The 23,165-nt window shown below is 44.7% G+C and overlaps 1 protein-coding gene across 1 annotated transcript; it reads right to left on the reverse strand.

Moving 5' to 3' along the window:
• Positions 1-286: 286 nt before the first annotated feature.
• On the reverse strand, positions 287-18,194 carry LOC123447951 (O-fucosyltransferase 9-like). Its single transcript, XM_045124691.1, has 10 exons — positions 17,853-18,194; positions 16,983-17,055; positions 16,785-16,852; positions 16,227-16,315; positions 3,924-4,121; positions 3,619-3,823; positions 3,360-3,527; positions 1,303-1,470; positions 928-1,118; positions 287-663 (listed from the first exon to the last, which is right to left on the reverse strand). Exons 1-10 carry the CDS (start codon positions 18,177-18,179, stop codon positions 528-530), a joined length of 1,623 nt encoding a protein of 540 aa, XP_044980626.1. The 5' UTR covers positions 18,180-18,194; the 3' UTR covers positions 287-527.
• Positions 18,195-23,165: the final 4,971 nt, after the last annotated feature.

A 23,165-nucleotide genomic window follows, 5' to 3' on the forward strand; every position in this document is an offset into this window, starting at 1 on the left:
AACGGGCTGTAAGGTTGCTTCCGTAAGTATGTTATATTGTCCAACATATGAAAAAATCTAGTCCATGGATTTTTCATCTAATGGCCCAAAAGCCATTGGAGCACCTGGTGCACAGGATACGTTCCCCGGGCGCAAGAGAGGACGGAGCCATGTCCCTTCGTTTTCCTTTTTTGTAGAGGGGAACATTGAGTAGTTCATTTGTTTGGCACAGTAATCATACCAAGCTACATACTCTACTGTATTAGTTTAGGCAGCATATTGTTTATCTCCATTAACACCAGGCAAATAATTCACAACTCAAAGTTAAGTTTGGGTATTATAGTCAATATAGGCTGTGACATATTCTGAAAAAAAAAAGGCTCTCTTTCATTTCAGACAGCATAACTGCATCTCTGGGCTGGATTTCATATCAACAACCACACGATTTGGCATCTCTATAGCCTACTCTCTTTACTACAGACAAGAAATGTAACGAATTTCTATGCGTAACTGCTACTTACAAGTACATAAATCGGTACTCTAGATCATCATGCTTCAGCTTGCTGACACATGCAGTCGGGCATCGGGAGATTGTATATCGATCCACTCTGTTTCCTGAACTCGAAACCTTTTGATTCACTGTGGCGACGAATATCCTGCATGAGGTGCCTGAACCGATCCCATCTGCAGTCAAAGTAAACAAGTTGGATATCAAAGGTTCCGTTGCAGCCTTACATTCGGCTAAAATGTATTTCAGTGTTTACATATCAAATAATATGGACACTAGTTAAATTCACATTGTTTTCTATAATAATTTATCACTAAAATTGACTGTCCAAATGGAATCTAGCTAAATGTTGATATCCATATTTGATGTGGCAGAATTAAGGCCTTCTCCATCTTCGTCATACACTTAGACATATCGGACAACGGTTACTGAGAGCTGACCTGATATCCGGGTTGTCAAAGAGTAGCACCATTTTCCGTTTATCCGGTTTTATTGTCTTTGCATGCCCGTCATACAAATAACGCCTGTGTCCCATCAGGAAATGAGGGAAATTGCTTCCTTGAGTCGTTACAAAGGCTTCGCTCCGTAGACAGACTGTGTAGTCTAATGCTGCCAGTCTAGATGAATGCCCCTGGATATAGGAATGTGAGTCAAAGGTAGTCTGTCATGGAGATAAGAAATGGCTCCTATCCAACTGTTACCCTCCCTCGAAACTGAACAAGGGTTCTGGATTCTTGTTATGAAATAATGAAAGAATGCATCCTTCCTAACATTTATATGATATAAATGGAGTAACTAAGGGAGGGGGGAAATACCTCGAACTGTGCAAGCTCCTCAGGTGAAGTGAGCGTTTCCTTTGTTTGTAAAAGTGGAAACAACTCGCGAAGAGGATTCATATACTTCTCAGCATTGTATATTTTACCGGAGGCAACATAGAGTGAGGTAGTATTATCAAATCCCATGCCGCGCAGCATCATTCCAACCTGCATAAACCAAACTAGTGAGGAAAAGGTAAAGTTGTACGATGATATCACGTAAATAAGATCTCCTTTTGGCAGCTTGCAGCAAGGCCTATTGGAATGCATCTGAAAATTGTGGTGGCAGGATACATTTACCAAAGCTTTAACTCCAGTTTAACTAATCAGTCCAACAACAACAACAAAGCCTTTGGTCCCAAACAAGTCGGGGTAGGCTAGAGCTGAAACCCATAAGATCTCGAAAACAACTCATGGTTCTGGCATGTGGATAGCTATCTTCCACGCATCCCTGTCCATGGCTAGTTCTTTGGTGATATTCCAATCATTCAGGTCTCTCTTAACGGACTCCTACCATCTCAAGTTTGGTCTACCCCGATCTCTCTTGACATTTTCAGCACGCTTTAACCATCCGCTATGCACTGGAGCTTCTGGTGGTTGCGTTGTATGTGCCTAAACCATCTCAGATGATGTTGGACAAGTTTAGCTAATCAATCCACTGAAAAATAAAGAACTATGATAAGGAATTCTAGAAATGGTCTGAAAACATGACGTCCAGCACTACTTACTGTACTCTGCAATGCAAATGCCTACAAGATGCTTTTGCACTGATGCACAACACCATAGATGCTATTTGGAGTGTCCAGCTGTATTCTTTAACAGTAGATAGCCTGAGGAGTAATTAACATGATGTGAACTAAGGAAAAAATCAGAGTAAGGCTCCGTTTAATACTGCAGTAGCAATTTAAAAGCACATATTATTATTCTTGGATGTGACAGTTAAGAACATCTTTATAGAGCTGTAACAAAAAAATCTTACTAAAATAGTAAAGTTAGTAAATGCGCCCCTAACTGGCCCTAAGTGTTGCAATAGGCAGGGGCGGCGCCACCGTGGGGTCATGTAGGGGCGGCCGCCCCGGGTAAATTTTGGAAACCTAGGTACTCCTACTGCCTTTGGCCAGCGGCCATCATGGGAGGCGAGAAAGATTCAGTCAGAGGTGTGAGTTGAGGTCGACCATGAGGAGAGAAGGAAAGAAACGGTTCGCTGGGAGATAGGCCAGTAAACAATTCGCTTCGAGATGGGCCAGTCAAGTAAGGCCCAGTGGAAGATAGATGCACCCATTATTTTTCGTAGCCGAGCCTGACCTTTTTTTTGAAATTACCCCAGCCTCACCTTGATGCTCCCAGTTCCTATCCAAAACTGACCAGTTTCACTTTCACACGACCACGTTGCATACAGGCGCCTCGCCCTCTTGATCTGACGCCCTCCACTGTTATTCATGCGTCGGCGCTGTTCAGGACCGACCGATAGTGCTGGGTGGAGAAGGAGAAGGGAGTCCACCTTTTCCTCGTGCCATCCGCATGGGAGCAGAACTCCTTGCTAAAAACTGCAAAGTAAATCAGCAAGGAGCAGGTTTGTATGCTCTCCCCTAATCTTCCTCTCTTCAATTATGTCATTCTCTAATTTGTTGTCACACTAATTCTTGAAAGTTAAATAGGAGTACCAAAATTTTAGCTACAAAATCGATATTATCATGAACCAAAAAAGATGAAGTAGATTGATTTCCAGTAAATCAGCCCGGACATTGAGTTTGTGAATCCGAAGAAAATAGAACCATTCTAGAAGCGGGAGTCCAAATTCGACTTTATATGAATCTTCATGTTATATATTTTCTGGTTAGTTATTTAGAATGAAACTACTTTGATCTTGTTGATTGTCTTGCCTAAATGCATACCACTTGGCGAACTAATAATATTGATTGTGTTATTTAATTGTATCATGGCATTCATTTTTTATCTCTATTATTAAAAATTCGCCCCGGGTAACTTTAAATCCTAGATCCGCCACTGGCAATAGGAACATACACAAAACAATTGCGGGGAACTAACATTTCAACCTCTATAGGAGCTAAAGGACATCTCCCATTCCTCCGGTTGGCCTCGGGATTTATCACTCGACCTGGTCGGCGAAACTTCCCTCTCCAGCTCCTTTCGCGAGCATTCTCCATTGCAATATTCTCCTTCCAGTCACCGTCATATATACAGCATGAGAAAGCTACCATATCCTAAAATGCAGCACACGAAATCATCATAAAACTTGGTCTTATTGAAAAGATATCATTACAGGCACCAAGTAGCATGACATTGTGTTTGAACCTCTTCAAAGCGAAGATGAACTGACATGTACTTCCCACCAGTCAAAGAACTCTTCTTGATCATTCGGGCAACCATGATATCTGCAAGAATTCTTATGGGTTCAGAAAATCTCAATGCCTCATAGTTTGCCAAACATCTCAACGCATGGATATTTGATGGAACTGAATTAGCCAATCTATTTGAGAAAGGAGCAATACGCACAGCCCTGTGTCATAGAACAGAAAATGAGCAAAGATATGGTAGTACAGAACGCTTTTAGTCACAAGAACTTGACGCTACATCAAAGGAGCAACAAGAGCACATACCCTAACTCCAACAGTTGCGGAAGCACCTTTTCTAGGTAGTAACTGTGAGACGAGAAGGCTTTGGTTCTCATATTCGGTATACTGCTGATATTATGGTCAAACTGCACAGAAACATTTTCAGGAAGTTCTTTGACAACCCTTACATGTTTACGGAGTGTCTCAATAAAATGGTCTTCATCAAAGATATCACCAAATTTGCTGAAAGAAATCATGCATGAACAAAGAAGAATTATCCTTCTGGAAAAGTGATGAGAAAATCAAAAACTTATAGACGACACGCGCATGAGGGAAATATACTGAAAACATAATAACATATGAAAGAAAACCAAAGCTACATAAAAAATAACAATTCTTTATTCAATCAATTATTTTCATAGGGATACAACTTATAAAATGGCAAATGCAAAGATCGATGTGATACTTTCGACATTATTGAGGTACATTCTTAACAAGGAACAAAACAAGAGTGTTGAAAAATGCATTGTTTTTTTGACGGTGCTACGGCGGGCTTACGCCGGCCTGAACCATACCATTAATAAATCAGAACACATTTACACAGGAAGGGAGGTGTAGAGGAGGGAGGGGGTGTGTGTGTGTGTGGGGGGGGGGGGGGGGGGGGTTACAATGCTCCAAGTTACAATCTCTCAGATAAGTGAAACAACATGGTACACCAGTCCCGCAGAATGAGCATGGGCTGTTCACTCGAGCACCTATTCGACCAGAGCATGACGTCATCGGCCGCCGAGCGAGCGATGAGGTGAATAGGTTGCAGTTCCCCTCTGAAAACCTTGGCATTTCTTCTTTTCCAGATATTCCATAGGATAGCAATGATAATCATGGAGCGAGTCTTGTTGGTGAGGTGTGGTCCCCATAGATGCCAGAAATCCGTTGGCGGAGAAGCAGACAGAGAGGTCAACTCATGCCAAAGGGGGCGAAGGTGACTACAATGAAGGAAAAGGTGACTAGTTGATTCCGGAGCTGGGCAGAACGGGCAGCTGCTGGAGTCTGTTAGCCCTCTGTTGAAGCGTCTTTCGTTGGTGAAGAGGCGATTTTTACATGCCAGCCAGAGGAAAATTCTGCATCTATTGGGCGCATAATTCTTCCAGATGGCTGGGGTGAACTGATCCACGGGTTTGTTGAGCCAGATGGCCTTGTATGCGGAGTTGCAAGTCAGAGGCTTACCATCGATACGCCCCATCCATTTGTCCTGTACCTGCATATTCAAGGAGACAGCAGCCAGCAAAGAACGCAGGTTTTCCAGTTCAAGGTCAGCAGCATGAGAGAGTCTCGAGGCCAAGTCAAGCTGCAGCTCCGGAGTGCTGAGAGCGCGGGCAACGTTGGCCGAAGGCCGAAGAGAGTGGGAGAAGAGAGCGGGGAAAGTTGCTGCAAGGTTTTGAGCGAGGCTGGGGACCCAAAGGTCAAGCCAGAAGGCCGTTGTTTTACCATTGCCAACTTGCACCTTGGTTATGGATTGGAAGAAACTTATCCCCTTGATGTCCCTCCAGACATAGGATTCAGAAGGGTGAGTAGTGTCTAGGTCACGCGAATCTGACCAACTATATTTGGCCGCAAGGTGAGAACTGGATGAAAGAGGGGCAGCAGAGTGTAATTTATTCAAATGAGAAAGGAGTAAACAAGAGTTTAAGTGATGCAGAGAAGAAAATCCTAGACCCCCACGTGCGAACGGCGCACAAAAAAAGTCCCAGGCCACTTTACACTGACCTCCCGACACTTTGTCCTGACCCGCCCAGAAAAAGGCCCTACAGCGTTTATCAACTTCCTGGACAATGCCCAAAGGCAACAGAAGAGCAGTCATGGCATAGATGGGCAAAGCTCTAAGAACTGCCCGAACCAGGATTGCGCGGCCGGCAATGGTTAGAAGCACTCCTCGCCAGCCTGCCAGCCACCGGTCAATCTTGTCAATAATGAATAAGTCTTTAATGTTTAGCTTATGGGTGGAGAGAGGAAGACCAAGGTATGATTGAGGAAAGGAAGCTACCGAACACCCTAAGATAGAAACAAGATTTGAGGCCAGGCCCTGTTCGACATGAATAGAAGTGCTCTTATGAAAGTTGATCACCAGACCAGTGGTGTTTGAGAACTCAAGCAATAAAGATTTTAGCGTTCAAAGTTGATCAAGGTCCGCAGGCAGAATAATCAGAGTGTCATCTGTGTATTGAAGAACTGGGCACGGAATGGTCGAGTCTAATGGGTGGGAGAGAAGGCCATTTGAGGATTTCTGCAGAATAAGGCGCTACAGGACGTCGGCGACGATAATGAAAAGATAAGGAGAGGTCGGGTCTCCTTGGCGAAGCCCCTTTTTGCACTTAATCCATGAACCCGGGTTACCATTTAGAAGCACAGCAGACTGACTGATCTGATTTAGATTTTGAATCCAATCGCCCCAGACCGAAGGGAAACCTTTGGCTTTTAAAATGGCCGTCAAGGCTGTCCAGGAAACAGAATCGAAAGCTTTTCGGAAGTCTAACTTAAGGACAATTGCTGCTTTTTTACGCTTGAAACATGTTTGAACAATATCAGTCGCCTAAGCAAAATTCTCAGCAATACCTCTGCCCTTAATAAAACCAGACTGGTCATGATGAACAATTAAAGGGATTAGAGGTTGTGCTCTCGTGGCCAGACATTTAGAAGCAATCTTAATAAGACAATTTTGCAGAGAAACGGGACGAAAGTTGTCAAGAGTCATGGCACCAATTGTTTTTGGGAGAAGCACAATGAAGGCTTAGTTAATCCTATTTAGGTCGGCAGACCCGTTGTGAAAGTCAAACATGAGGTCAAATAGGTCCTGTTTAAGAAGATCCCAATTAACCTTAAAGAAGTCTGGGCCGAACCCATCTGGTCCCGGACTTGCATTAACGTTCATGCTTAGGATAGCCGATTTAATCTCTTCCATCGAGAAGGGCTTAATGAGCGAGAGGGCTTGAGAAGGGGTGATAGAGGATCCTATCATGAGGTGTTCAAGATCAAAATTGATGACAAGTCCAGATTGAGTTCCTAGAAGAGCTTTGAAAAAGTCATGAAGAACTGCGGCCTTACCGCTATGGGAGGCCGCGTCCGTTCCATTGACAAGCAAACAAGGGATTTGATTTTTGCGAAAACGGACAGAGGCGCACGCATGCATGTAGCTAGAATTTTCGTCTCCGAGAGTGCATTCTTGGAATTTTGCTCGTTGGCGCCAGTAAGCAGCCAACAGCTTGTTATGATGATGCAAGGCAACTTTAGCAGCAATGCGAAGGTTAAGCTCAAGGGAAGAGAGAGGGCGGCTTTCCTCCATTTTGTCCAGAACAAAAATAACAGTAGAGCAGTTGGAGGCCAACCGCCGAGGTGCTTTAGAGTTAATCGACCACTTTTTAGCCATACACCGCACACGCTTAAGTTTTAGACATAAGCGGCCAGCAGAACCCAGCGCCCGATGGCGGTGGCCGACACTATTCCAGTTGGATTCGATTTGCTGGATAAAGTTGGGGTTTGAAAGCAAAAGATTGTTAAGCCAAAAAATGGCTGGTTTTGGGACGTCCGTGGAGGCCGAAAGGACAATGGGAACGTGGTCTGAGGTAGTGAGTGTAAGGGACGTGAGAGTTGAGTCGGGGAAAACAGAAGACCAATCCATGTTAGTAAAAGCTCTGTCCAGGCGAACAAGAGTTGGGGTATCTTGTTGGTTCGACCAAGTGAAAAGCCTGTCTAACAGAGAGATCTCCTGGAGCTGAAGAGAGTTGATCGTCGAGGCGAATAAGATGGCTTCGGCGGAGTTCAAATTAGGCGACGATTTATCGGACGGCCTTAAGATATGGTTGAAGTCCCCCATAATCATCCAAGGCAGCTTAACCACCCTAGACAGCGAAGATAACGAGTCGAGGAAAACTGGTTTCCTGATGTGATCGCAAGGCCCATAGACGTTGGTCACGACAAAAGAAATGCCATTAGCGCGGAGAGAAAACCAGCATGAGATAGCGAAACAGTCCAGCTGCACCTTTGTGCAATCCAAGGTTGCATCGTCCCAAGCCATGAGGATCCCGCCGGAGGCACCCAAAGAAGGAAGAAAGTGGAAAGAGCGGATGTTAGGGGGAAGAAAGGAGCTGGCCTTAAAACTTGAGATTTGGGGAAGCTTTGTTTCCTGCAAGCAAAGGATAGAAGCGGTGGCAGATTGAAGAGCTTTTTTAACATCAATACACTTGTTTGGTCTCCCCAGTCCCCTAACATTCCAAGAAGCGATTTTTAAGTGTCTATTCATGGGACACTAGCGGGACCGTCGGCGGGAAGGAAAAGTGAAGCGGAATAATAGAACAAACACGTTTACATAGAATAACAAGAACGAGGGGAGAGGTATAGCCATAGAAGACACGGTTACAGAAAGTAGCGATGATCGCCCTAGGTAAAATTAAAATGCAGGTAGGAAAAAAAGAAGAGGAAACCGCCAGCATGCAGTAGCGGGCAGGGGCAAAAAATAGGAAGCCAAAAAAGCAACATCCTGAGCCGCAGTTGCACAGAATAGAGGGCTTCGAATACGGTCGCCGCCGGCGACAGAGCAACAGGCCGTCACACATCGGAAACCTCCGGAGCAACCTTGTTGAGGTCGATCTCCGGAGCAACGGGGCGAGCGTCGAGAGGCACAGCGACAACCAGGGGCTTGTGGTTTGCCATCATGGTCCTCCCACCAGGTAGCTGCACCACACGGTCAGGGTGGTGAAGATCGGAGGCAAGCGGCGGTGACGGAGCCAAGTCCGCGTCCATCCCGGCCGAGAAGTCACCACCCCCACCGCCGAAGTGGTCGTCATCACCACCACCACCATTGGAGTTGTCGTCGTCGTCGGTGGTGACTGGGAAAGACGGATCCGAAGGAAGCTCCTCGGACCGTACAACCATGACCGAGGCGATAGCCCCAAGGCCAAAGAAGCCATGCACAGGATGGTGTGAGGGACATCAAAGAGAGATCGGCTTTTGATAGAGATCAAAACGGCCGAGTAATCAACCCCTGTAAGGCACACCTGGTCAATCTGGATAGGAGAGGCGAAAGGAACGACGGAGTTTGTAATGGTGTCAGGGAACCAGTATTCAATAGGAAAATCCTCTAGGTTCAAGGCTGAGATCGAGCCAAGGTGAAACAGGAAGCGATTGTCCGTGTCATCGTGTCGAATCAAGTGCACGGAGTTTAGAGGACAGTGGAAAGGGCTAGAAAGCACAGAGATTTCCCTCTCATAGGCCGAGCCGAAAACAACCAGGCCCGCACCTTGAGAGGATGCCCTAATGGCCACCTGCGGGTTCCCGGCCCCGGAAAGCAAGGCCCGACGGATCATGGCTTGGGGAGAGGGGTGAGGCGGGTTCACATTGTTAGGAAAGCAACTTATCTTTGCTGAAGGCCCAAGGGGCATATATATATTACACAAGACTTGAGATGCAATGAAAGTAAACATAGACTAATAAGGACTCCTAAACCAATACTAATACTTCCTAACACCCCACCTCAAATGCGAAGCGTATGCAATAGCATTGCATTTGAAGAAGTGTAATACTAAAAAAATGATAATCCAAATCCGCGTCTTGAGAGTGTCGTCGTAGCATGAAGAGTCTTCAAAACCTGTCAAGTCGGCGAAGGGGATAACGAAGAGATAGCGCATCAGAGGAAGACACCGCATCACTTGAAGATACAACATAAGTATCAAGAGAAGATGTGTTGTCAAAAGAAGATGGCACATCAAGAGAATAGAGCATTGCACAGAAAATCATAGTCCATGACAACCGACGGCGAAAGAAGCTCGACGGTTAAGGCACGATGGACATAGATCGACAATGCAAAAGAAGTCCAGAAAATCCTATAGAAAACAACAAGGGCAAATAGGCCACAAAAGTTGTATAGAAAGGATCAGGACCAAAGAAAAGGCCGACGGACAAAGGTATGGTGGACTCGCATGACGTGAGAAACACAAAATAGCAACGGATTTGGTGGACACAGCGGAAAACAAAGAAAACTAGAAAACACACACTAGACTAGGGATGATGGCAGCGGAAGAGAAAAAAAATATCATGGCGGCAAAGGCCAAAACCAAGCTCCTAGCTGTGAAGAGGGTTGTCTCTCTGAGCTAGACGAGTCAACAACAAGACCAACAGAACCTGTTGAAGAAGAAACTGAAGCTGCAAGCAGATGCTTAAGTCGCACAATATCCTCCTCAGTCAGACACACTGCCGAAGGAGTCGGGGTAGAAGTGCGAGTCCCTGAAGTCTCTGAACGTGCCTGGCGTATATGTCCTTTCTTCAAGTAGCAATCAGGCTCAGGGTGACCATCCGTGTTGCAGTAGCCACAATGAGTACGAGAGCGATCCTTACCACCACCAGAAGAAGTGGGGAGGACTGGCGGGCTAGAGCGAAAAGTTGGTGTAGCAAACGACGTAGCAGGAGCACGAGCAGCGAGAATCGAGGGGACTTCAAGTAAACCAGCACCACGAAGGCGAGTCTCCTCAGCTCGAATCTTATAAAGTGCCTCCATAAGAGTAATACGGCCACGAGCAAACAACTGAGCGCGTCGTGGCTCAAATTTCGGACGAAGTCAAAACAAGAACTCATAGACGCGATGAAACTCCAAGTCAGCCCGCACAGCCTGACAACACTTGCAAGTACGACAACCAGCAGTGCGAAGAAAGTCGAGCTGACGCCTAATGGCAGAACTCTGGGTATAGAAATCGTCAACGGTGGATTCACCCTGCTGAAGAGCATGCTCCTGACGAACCACGGATAAATATAAGGCATCACCAGAGGGCTGATAGCGCTGGCAAAAACATGTCCACATGGCAAAGGCGGTAGCGCATAAACTCAGAGGCAAACTGAGGCAAAACACTGGATGTGAGAACAGCCGCAGCACAAGCATCATCATCACCCCACTGAGTGTAAGTAGATAGAGCATCACGATAAAAGTGAAGAGACTCCTCATAGATCAAAACTTGTTGCTCATAAGCACGAGCTGCAGACTTATCAGCAAGCTTAGCTGCATCCTTAGCAGTCTGAGGAGCATCCGCAGCAAGAGACGAAGACTTAGGCGGAATAGGAGCCACAGGAGAAACCGGGCACGACGGACAGGAAACCTCGCTAGATAGAACACCCCAGAGACGAATACCACACATATGAATGCGAAAGAAACCAACAAACTCACTGTAGTTTGTACCATCAAAAGTCACCTGACAACGAGGAACAAGGACATAGTCTGACGACATTGGACCTGCTTTTTTTTCCGGATGAGGTAGCCACGATCCAGTCCAGCCAAAGGAACAAAACACAGCCGAACAGTTGCAGACTTGCAGTCAACCGTATCCAGAAGGCCAACGAAAACTAGTCAAGGAATAACCAGCCAAAACGTAGACATGGGCTGCTCACGAGGACGTGCACGCGAGAATCAGCAGGCTGGTGTGCATGTGAGCGAACAGATCTGGCAAGATCCATGCACGGGAATCGGCTGGGAGGACGGGCGGACGCGCAGTCAACATAGAGGGATCGGGCGGCGGGCTTGACGAACATGGTGGTGGGGTGGGAGGGCAGCAGCGAGCCGACCAGAGGAGAGGGTCGGTCGCGCAGGATAACAACGCCAGCCGAGAGAAAACGGCGGCGGCGTGGGATTGGATCAGAACGAGTTGCGCGTGCGAAAAAATAACCTAGGGCTCTAATACCATGTTAGGAAAGCAACTTATCTTTATTGAAGGCCCAAGGGGCATATATATATTACACAAGACTTGAGGTGCAAGGAAAGTAAACATAGACTAATAAGGACTCCTAAACAAATACTAATACTTCCTAACACACATAAGCAAAGGCCAGGTATTGGAAGTGCTCCAGAGGAACGAAAGGCATGAACACATTGGTGTGGCTCCTACGATGCGTCGGTGGGGACGGAGGAAGCATGTAGGGGGTTGAATCCGAATCTGTTGATTCCTCCCCAGATTCAAACTCAATCTCCTCAGGATCCTCCTCCTCATCATTGTCAGCCTCAGCGGCATCCACTTGCTCAGGGAAAGCAAAAACACACTCAGGTGGAGAGTTGGGTGTGGGGGAGAGGGGTTGTTCCTCCTTGGATGAGGAAAGCTCGATCGGCACAGGGATAAAATTGGCCATGGGAACGGGCTGCGGGGCAGGCAAAGGAGTCGAGGGGAGGGGATGAAGGCGCTCTGGAGAAGGAGTTTGAGAGATGTGAGAATGGTTGGGGGAGATCTTGGGGCTTGGGGTGTTTAAAATAGCCAAGCAATGGCGTTGAGTGTGGCCCGAGTGCCAGCAGCGACGGCAGGGAATGGAGTAGCGATATTGCTTGGCCTGGTGGTCTAGAGCTAGGCATCTGTGACAACGATTCATGAAGTTAGGGTTTTTTGGGGGAGAGATGGCTTGAGTAGGCGGTCAAGGTGGTTCCTGCATGCTAAAAGGAGAAGAGGAGAGGGCACGGGCGTAAGAAACCCTTGGTTGACCCGAGGAGAGAGGAGGGGAGCCGCTGCAAAGCCGAGACGCCAGCAGCGAAAGAGGCAGAAAGTTTTTGGGGGCCGCGTTGGGACAAAATCACTGTTCTGACCTTATAACTGAAGATGTGCACAAAATGAACTCGTCAGGAAACTATTTCACGATCTAACCCTTTTTAGAAACGCCGGAGTCTGCGGCGTTGTAGGTAAACTATGAAACGTCGTTCAACTGTGGTGTTTATTGCCACAACTACAACGCAGTCTAATGTGGCGTTTCCGGCCACGAACTCGTCAGGAAACTATTTCACGATCTAACCCCTTTTAGAAACGCTAGAGTCTGCGGTGTTGTAGGTAAACTATGAAACACCATTCAACTGTGGCGTTTACTGCCACAACTACAACGCCAGTCTAATGTGGCGTTTCCGGCCACGACCGCAACGCCAAGCACCCTGGCGTTTCTACGGCCAATATCTGCCTCGGGCCGCCCCATCGCCCACCACCCACCCGTTCTTCCTCCTCTCTTCCCTGCGAGCAGAGGCGAAAAACTCCTCTCTCCTCCTCCCGATCCCCCTCCTCCCTCAACCATTTTCTCAGATCTTTGGGGCAAATCGAAGAGGCCGGTAAGCTCTTCCAATCCCTCCAATTACTTTTTGTAATAACTTTGTATTTGTGGAGCTTTTTTTGGCACGAGGTGTAACCTAGGTTATGATGTAAAACCAAATTTGTGATGGTGAATGCCTAGGTTTTCAAGTAAAAGAAAATTTGTGATGGTGAATGCCTAGGTTTTTGGCACTAGGTGTAACCTAGGTTTTTGGCACTAGGTGTATCCTAGGTTTTCAAGTGTGATGGTGAATGCCTAGGTTTTTGGCACTAGGTGTAACCTAGGTTTTCAAGTGTGATGGTGAATGCCTAGGTTTTGGGCACTAGGTGTAACCTAGGTTTTTGGCACTAGGTGTAACCTAGGTTTTCAAGTGTGATGGTGAATGCATGTCCTAAAAGTATTTGTTCATATTATTTAGGATCTTTCAGCCGGATAAATATCTGGGCCTTGATGATTTCTACGAGCAGAAGAATCGTGTGGTGCTAGTGGAAAGAGGGGAGGTAATTATCAGGGCCTTGATGATTATCTTTCTATATTGGTTGATTTTCATATTGTGACAAGTTGACAGAAGTAACAAATTATGCGTTTGTTTGTTTAGGTTCCTCCACTACTGCGGTTGAGGGGCACAACCCGAATGAATCTCTCTTATATGACCCTCGGTACGAGCCTTATTTTAGAAGAATGGATCTTCTTCAGTTTGTGCTCAACTTTAAAGGCACACCACCATGGTTGAACTCCACGGCCCTTACCGCCCTTACGGACCGTTGGAGGCCGGAGACGCACTCTTTTCACCTTCCTCTTGGTGAGATGAACATAACTTTGGTGGATATTGCTATGATCACCGGGCTTCCGATCGAGGGCAGGGCTCTTAGAGGGAAGGTTAGGTCTAATGGGTGGCGACAACGGGTTGCAGCATTGGTTGGTGTTGAACCTGAGCCGTGGACTCATGAAACCAGGAAGGATCCTAGGCCATCCGGCGTGTTGTTCTCGTGGATACAGAAACATTTTCGCAAGTGCCCAAAGGATGCTAGTCCGGATGTTGTGGAGAGGTACGCCAGGGCTTACCTATGGAATCTTTTGACCCAAGTGGTGTTTCCGGATGGCACGGGGGACACAGCCTCGTGGATGTTCTTGGATCCTCTCCGTGACTGGGATGTTAAGTGGAATTGGGTTCCGCGGCACTAGCCTTCTTATACCGTCAGGTACTGCTTAATATTATGCATTTTCATTTTATTAAATGGGTATATGATGCATTTTCATTTTATTAAATCTGCAATTGGATGGAGCATGTATGAGGAGTAAGCCGACGTCCACTCTTAGAGGTTTCGATTGGGCGCCGCCCCATCATTTTGTGCACATCTTCAATTATAAGGTCAGAACAGTGATTTTGTCCGCCGCATTGTCAAATCTCGTGAACAGCAGCGCAGTTGGTTGTAGCGGCTGGTCTTCGCCAGTCACCGAGCGGGTGACGAAAGTTGACTAGGGCAAAGGGCCCACAGGCCTTGGTAGAATTCCAGCGCTTAGTAAATTTAAAATGGTAGCCGGCCTCCGCCGATATGGCTTGGACTAGTGTCCGAGCATGGCTGGATGCATGTCCGAAACCATGCAGCACCCAACATCGGATGGGCCGGACGCACAGGGAGACCCGGGCAGCGGACTTGCTGGCCTCGGGGGAAGGGAGACACTACAGACATCCAGTACGGGGGCACGCCTAGCAGGAATCTCTGAACTGATCAGGCACGCCGAATCGCGATCTGCAGCGATTAAATGGCCTTGGACAAGCGGGCTGTCACCGGGACGGGGGGGCAACAGCTAAAAATGAACTAGCAGCCGTGCGCTCCACGAGAAGAGAGGAGGCCACAAAAAAACCGGGGATGCTAGCCGAGCCAAGATGAGCAGATAACGCAGCAGCAAAGTGTGGCAGCATGGCATTTGCAGAAGCAGGGACAACATCAGCACAATGAGGTGAGACAAAGGGCGTGGAAATTTGAAAAGGCGCGCTGCAGAAGAGCTTTCGCACCGATGGCCGGAGGAGCAAGGTGAAAGGAAATCGCAATTCCTTTGTAGTTAATACCTTCAAGAGAGACAATGAACTGGGCGACCTGCTTACTAGCAACTGAAACTGAGAATAAGCAAGAACTAAGCTGGCGAATGTAAGGAGTTTCAAAAGCAGAGCCAAGCCAAGACTTAATCAACGCAGCGATAGCAGATGCATTAGGCGCCGGCGACGGCAGCAGCACCTGAATCCAAACCACAACCGAAGTCGCCAGGGCAAACGTCGGGGTTATGGGAGAACATACCGGCGACGAGAAGAAGTTGAGGGTGTAGTGAAGCAGCGCATCACTAGGCGTCTTCAAGAACGAGGTGAAAGGCCCCACTTTAAACCGGCGAAGCATCTCCGGCGTGGATGCAACAAGAAAACCCGCTCTGATGGTGGTTGCCAGCCGGAGGTCCTCGGCCACCGCAAACGAGATTTTCGGCGGCCCAGAGCCGCACAGCTGAGGCCGCCCCACAACCAGCGTCCAGAGGACGTTGCAAGACGGCGTGGGAGAACCGGCGGCAGCTGCGGCAGCCGCCAAGGCGGTAGCAGGCGGGGGGTGGAGCGCCAAAACCAGAGCCGGTGGTGGAGGAAGAGGAGAAGACGATATCAGGTGCTCCGCCAAGGCCATAGGCGGCGGCAACGCGGAGCTGGCAGATGGGAGGATGAGTGTGGCAGCCGCGCTCGGGAGGGACCGCAAGGGGTCTGCCGCCGCCGTCGAAGAGCTCCTCATGGAGAGGGCGACGCCCACCTCCGACGGCGAGGCGCCTGGCAATGGCAACGAGGTCGTCACCGCGGCCGGAGCGGCCGGCGGTGCGGAGTTCGCCATCCTGTGCCGCCTATCCCACTGCATGTATCATGGATTGAAAAATGCATTGTTAAATCGGAAGCACAAGATAAATGACACAACAGAAAATAGTGACTTGATAGTACCAAAGAAAAACTGCAAGAAAGGCTTGAAAAGACATAATGAGATTTCTCTTTTCCAGAAAAGAAAAGGATACTGATCTATTACTTATCGAGAGCAGATACAACAATGGGCAAAGAAAGAATCTTCACTAATATAATATACAGAAAATCCTAACTGAAGTAAATTTGTAACTTAATTATGCAAACGACGTTTTTACAGCAATAGTTCTCAAGAAAGTGACCCAGGGACGCATCTGCTGTATACCTGTTTCTCCAAACACATTTCTACAAATAAGCAAAATAGTTACCTAGAATCACGCCAAACACTATTCAGATGAAAAGCTGGGCTGACAAGAGTTGCATTAAGTAAGCTTGCCACAGCAACAGCATCACAAATCTGTATTGGGACATCTCTGTTAGACTCAGATAAGCACTAAAGATCAAACATGTTGTGAAGTTTGAAATTCAAGCTGGCAGTTGAGACACTAGAGAAAATAAAGAATTCTACATATAAAGATCAGTGCAATGCGTAATGACTTTTGAACGTGATGAGAATTTAGTGGGAGATAAAAGGGTAACCTGCAACAAAACATGAAATAGCATGTTCAGGTAAGAAATAAGTTCAAAACAAATCAAAGGGAGACTGCGAACCAGGAATCCAGGTACCATAAAGGGTTTGGACTTTGGATAGCTATAATATGGATCCATGTCTCATTATACTTTTAATGTTTAGAATATACCATTAAAGAAAGGTATTTCGGTACCAACAGTGAGTTTTGCTTCAGCAGGTATGTAAAATGAACATGACTCTGAGGGAATATATCTAGTTGGTCCACGTTCAGTAAGAAATTGATCATGCAACTTACAGAAATGCGCTGCTGATTCAGACCACCATTTGCTTCAATTACGAGAAAACCATTTGAAGGTGGTAATGCTGGAAAGTGTACATCAATAAAAACTACTTAGCTATGTCGCCTGTTACTGCTTATACTAAAGCTGATTCTAACTGGGCGATCTTGGTACGGTTAGTATAGACATTCATAAAGAGCATTTCAAATTTGCACCTGATTGTGTCAGCCTCTTCCTGATGCAAGGTACCCATCTCTTTCCAGACTTTTTAGAATGGGATGCCATTAACTGCAATTACACAGCACAATCATGTTACATATGTGCGAAGAGTGTATGTAAACTAAAAGAAAAAAATGTTGTTGGCCACACACAGTGATCATAGGCATTGAACATGTGTTGTGATTGGATAATTGGCACTATAATACTAAAAATGATGATCACCATGACACCATTGTTAGATTGTTACAATCAACAACTGACAGAAAAAACCTCTTTCACCTTTACAAACCTCCTAATGCCAAGCATCTCCCAAGTTGCAGAACATATTATAGGCCTGCTCCATGAAGAGCTATCACCTTTTTGGCATATGAACATGAAGCAGAATTCACATGCTAGAGTCTTACAAGTACATTATTTATGTCATATGTATTGCCATCTCAAGGTGCCAAGTATCTTCATTGGCCTGCAATGGTGTATTATGTCGTATAAACAAATGATTCAATGACTGTCTCTTCCTACAAGCAGCCAAAATGCCAAATTCAGTGTTACCAGTGTCACCACCAGTTTCACTAGAGAATAGTATAGTGAGCTATGTAGCATTGGACAAGTATTTGTATCACAAACAGCCAACAAGAAACTAGCATGCAATGTGTGGTGGAGCTACAAACAATTTTGGGACGATTTGTAATCAAACTATGAGCATTGAATGGCAAATCAAAGAGTAGACGAGAAAAAAATCATCCGACGCACATGACGGGAAGAAATTTCCCACCAGTCTTTTTAAGCCAATCGACTCATTCCGCCAAGAATAGATCGGATAACACAAGTCCCTCGGACACAGGCCAAGAAACATCTCAGGCACTCACCAGACTTGGACGAGAGGCGGAGACGCGCATTTCCGGCAGGAGCCGCTCGAACAGGAGGTGGCTGCGGTACAATGACCCGGGCGGAGCGGGCGCCAGCGCCCCCCGGCGAAGTGCGCCTGCCACAAGGCCGCCACCGCTGGTGCCCAGGCCCGCGCCGCCACCGCCCAGGAAGAGCACGGTCACCGCCGCAGCGTAGGCTAGAGCGAGGATCAACACGGCAGCTCGCCGCCGGCGCCCGGCCAGCAAGCGTCCTGGGCGCCGCGCCGCGGCCTTCGCGCCTTCGCCGCCGCGCATCGACGCTGACGCCACGGCCACTGACGGCGGCATCACCGGAGCACTCCCGTGGGATCATGCGACGCATAGAGGAGGAAGTGATGGAGGCGAGCACACGAAAGGAGGGCGAGATCAGGAACTAACGGGCCGGGCCTGGCATGCCGCCTCAGGGGGGCACGCCGGCACGCCACGTGACGGGCCTGACCCGGCACGCTTTAATCGCACGTCTTGGGTCGTGTTTGAATCTGAAGGTTGGCACACGGGACTGTGCGACACGGCCTGTTTATATTTTTTAATTTATACTCTTAGGGTGCTGAATAAATTACTCTTCATTTGAGATAATCTTACATCAATTTATTAGTAAATTAGATTCAGAATACAAATAGTTACGTTTTCTGTATTTTCTCTCCTAGGGGGCCGGCCTTGGTCCATGTTTTCTGTATTTTCTTTTTATCCTTGATCCCAGGATCACCCATCATACAATGTATTTTTTCCACCTTGCTACCTGCTTCGAAATATATGCCAGCCATCAGTTGGATCTTTTAAAAAATAAATAGTTACATTTATATTGATTCACTACGTAAAATTTAATATAAGAAAAAATATAGGATATAAGAACAGAAAAAATGAATTTATTATACATTTTACATTATTTTTTATGTTTGTAAATTTATGTGACATAAATTATTTTTACGGTGATTATATATTTTCTTACGGTCTCTTTTTTACATATGAAACAAGACAAAATTTAAGAAATATAAATTACGATGTATTGATGTTAAAATAAAGAAAGTGAAGAATAATTATTTCTCACATAAAATGACGAATAGCGCGAGCCATATAAATGTGTATATATATATATAGAGAGAGAGAGATAATGACTATTCATCATACAAGGTGTACAGTAAATTATTCTTTATCCACGATAATTCTATGATCATTTCATAAATAAATTATGTTTGGAATACAAATAGTTACATTCATATTGATTTACTATGTAAAATTTGAGATAAAAAACAAAAAAATTAGGTCATAAGACTACAAAAAATGCATTATATATATTACACTATGTTTTTACCTTTGCAACTTTACGTAACACGATGATTGTATATTTTATTACAGTCTCTTTTTACGTATAAAATAAGACAAAATTTACGAAACGTAAAATTATGATGCATCGATGTAAAAATAGGGGGGTGAAGAATAACTATTTCTATATATGGATTGACTATTTTGTTACCCTGTGTGACGAATAGTTATTCTTTAACATCCCCCCCCGCCCTATTTTAATATCAGCGACCGTATTTTTACGTTTCATAAATTTTATCTTATTTTACATGTAAAAGGGAACGTAAAAAAATATAATCTTTGTAAAAATATTGTATGCTACGTAAATTATAAATGTAAAATTGTACTGCAAAATATACATAAAAAGCTTTTTTCTGATGTTGTGATCTATAAATTTGTTTTCTTATGTCAAATTTTACGTCGTGAATCAATATGAATGTAACTATTTATATATCAAATGCAATTTACGTCGGATGATGAATAACTTATTTTGCATCCTGGATGATGAATAGACATAAAAAACAGCCGAATAGGCCAAAATTGATCCAAAAAACAGCATTCAAGGCTAACAGCCTAACAGGCCAACGGGCCGGCCCACATACCTCCTGGGACATGTGTGGGCTGGAGGAGTCAGCACGCGGGTTGGCACGGCATGGCCCGGTTAATAATCGTGCCATGGCAGGTCGGGTCAGGCCAGTCACGATTATGATGGCCCGGGCCGTGTTGTGTCGGGATGGCCAGCTCTAATCAAGAATGGCAAATGCCGAGAGGCGAATAGGTGTGTGAGAGCCCGTCATTAAGTGCGGGTGGAAATCATGGAGAAAATTTTCGATCTTGGTATTTTACATTTTTCGTTGATGCACGAGCAAAGGGTCACTCGTAGTTTGGGCCACCAGATCGTGGCTAAAAAATTATAAAGAAATTACGAACACGACGAGTAATATTTTAGGTGAGGAAACGAGGATAACCATAAGAGGATGCATCGTAGGCTTTTCATGAAAAATATGTGTCTCAAAGAATAAAATAGGCATGATTTTTTGGTGCATTCATTATTTTAAGTTGACGATGTTGGCAAAAGAGGCTTCGAAGAATCCTACTCTTTATGTACTGCTATTTGAGAGTCAATTAATGATGCCGATTTAATGAACACGAAGTAAAAAAAATCCTCGTTTACGTGACAAATAATTATGACAAACGTGAATTCTTTGAAACATAGTTACATTGGACGAGTTGGAAATAATCTGAATATTAATATTTGGAGTGGCGTGTGGATCCCAAATAGTGCTTCCAAAAAAATTACTCTCAAGGCTAGTCGTAATGCGAGTATCATGTAGTAGTATCATATACATACTAGTGTATGATACTATCTTCATAATGCATAGTATCATAACAATGTATCATAATAGTTTTATTTATTGTCATGCGAGACACATAGTAGTACATCATTTAATATAATATGATATCATATTATGATACTTAATTCCCTCTCTTCTAATTTAATTGTGCGACACATAAGAAAAAATATCTAATTAACATGCATGATATTATCTATAATACTCCTATTGTGACCAGCCTAAAGGGAAGCTTTTATTATATCGGGTTGCAGACTTTATTGATCTGACTTCTATTGAGTGGGATGAAAATGAAGTTAAACAAACATTGTGTCTATTCACAAAGGGTCCTTACTATCCCTCTCCCTCAACACGACATGCAGGATTTTATCACGTGGAATTTTACAGAAAATGGTTTGTTTTTTATCTGATCTGCCTATTTTCTATAATGGATTCATCAACACGAAACGAAACTAAGACATACCAATGGAATGGGACAACCCATTGTTAACTAGATTTGGTGTAAGATGTGGAAGCTTTCGTGTCTCGCAACGGTTAAAAAATATATTTGGCGCATGTTGCATGGTACACTGAGAGGTCGTCTTGCGCTTGCCAATAAACACTTGAAAGTCTCACTGCAATGTATGTGTTGTTTATCTGGTTTGAAGACACAAAACACATGATGTTTCTATGAAAGAAAGCAAAAGAAGTTTGGAGGAGACTGGGCTTATACGAAATCATAACATGCCCTAAGAAGTTGATCGCGTTGGCCATGCGGTTCTGGAATTCCAACTTCTTTTGCCTGAGTAGAGTCTGTTCACAGTGGATATTCATAATATTAGGGATATGTTTGCCATTACTGCCTGGTATTTGTGGTACGAGGCGTAAGATGATCCATGGGGAGAGATTCAGAATAATGTGCTCCGGATCTCTATGGGAATCAATGTGCTCATGGCTAGCTTCGTAATTGCTTCTTCTCCTAATTCTACTATGAAAAAAGGGGTGGTCCAGTCCGCGTGGTGGTTTTGTCAAACTTAATGTTGATGCATCTTTTGATCAAGACCTGCTCAAAAGCACTATGGGTATGGTACTGAGGGATGGCAAATGGAACTTCATTGTGGGGGCTGATCGATTGGTGTGCTAATGTCTTAACGGATGAAGCTTTAGCCTTTAGATTCAGTCTATCTCTTGCACAATGTGCCGGATACGATGGTCTCATCATTATCTCGAAAAAATTGGAGCTTATTGATACCAGGAAGAAAGTACGGCTATCTACGAGCGCGGCAAGAACAATCTTTGATGATTGTTATCATTTTCCTTGTGATTTCTCTATTTATAAGTTTGAGAACTATAATAGAGAAGCTAATAAGATCGCTCACGATCTCGCTAGGTTGGCTAGATTTCAACCGTGTATTGATTGGGTTGAGGAGCCTTTAGATAAAATTGTAACATTTCTCACAAACCATGTACTTGTTATTTCAAATGAGTAAAGTGTTTTGTTTGTTAGTGATATAATTTATTTATTTTCCCAATTATATATCATTCTAAACCAGAAATATATATTAATGTAGCACGACTAATAATAGTTGTAGCAGTAACAGTGATAGCAGCAACTTTGTGACAGTAGTGACAGTGACAACATCAATAGTAAGAATAGTGACAGTGACAGCAACTATAGTAGCTTAGCAAGATTCAATATATGTAACGCGTAGGTTATGGTACATCGATAGAAAGATATGGATGACATCAATCATGTAACAATTACACACTAGAGCGACGCAGAACTAGCTCCAACTTATCAATTGTTATGTCAGACTGAATCTTTCCCTTTGAGAATTGAATCTTGATGTGATGAATTGAATCTTTCCCTTTGAGAATTTGTTATGTTAGATTGAATATTGTATTTGAGATCACTTGATGTATGTCTTGCATGTGGATACCCATGCTGACAATGGGTTTTCTGTTGATTCACTTGATATATGTTTTGGTACTCAACTTGCGGATTCCCGTGGTGACTATGGGGTAATCTATGCATTTGGGTTGATACACATTCTTGTCCTACTTTCTTTGATAGAAATCCTGGGGTACTCTTTGAAGTTCTTTGTGTTTGATTGAATATGGTGAATATGAAATTGTTTGATGCATGTCGAATAATTAACCCATGGATACTTGAGGTGACATTGGAGTATCTAGGTGACATTAGGTTTGATTGATGTGTATCATGGGTGTTATTCTAGTACAAACTATAGGGTTGTTTGTGACACTTATAGGAATAGCTCAATAGATTGAATGGAATGAATAGCTTTGAGGTGGTTCTACTACCTACAAAAAATTCATCTTATGTTCTCTGCTACTTATGAACTTTGGAGTGATTCTTTGTCGCATGTTGAGGGATGATCATATGATTCTGTTATGTTAGCATTGTTGAGAGATTGCACTAGTGAAAGTATGAACCCTCAGCCTTATTTGCAAGCATTGAAATACCGTTTATGCTCACTTTTAGTACTTGTTACCTTGATTTTTTTGTATTTTCATATAACAAAAACCTATATATATACTATCCATACTACACTCGTATCACCATTTCTTCGCTAAAATAGTGCACCTATACAATTTTCCATTGTATTGGGTGTGTCGGGGA

Source organism: Hordeum vulgare, chromosome 4H (assembly GCF_904849725.1).
Source record: "Hordeum vulgare subsp. vulgare chromosome 4H, MorexV3_pseudomolecules_assembly, whole genome shotgun sequence".
Lineage (NCBI taxonomy): Eukaryota > Viridiplantae > Streptophyta > Magnoliopsida > Poales > Poaceae > Hordeum > Hordeum vulgare.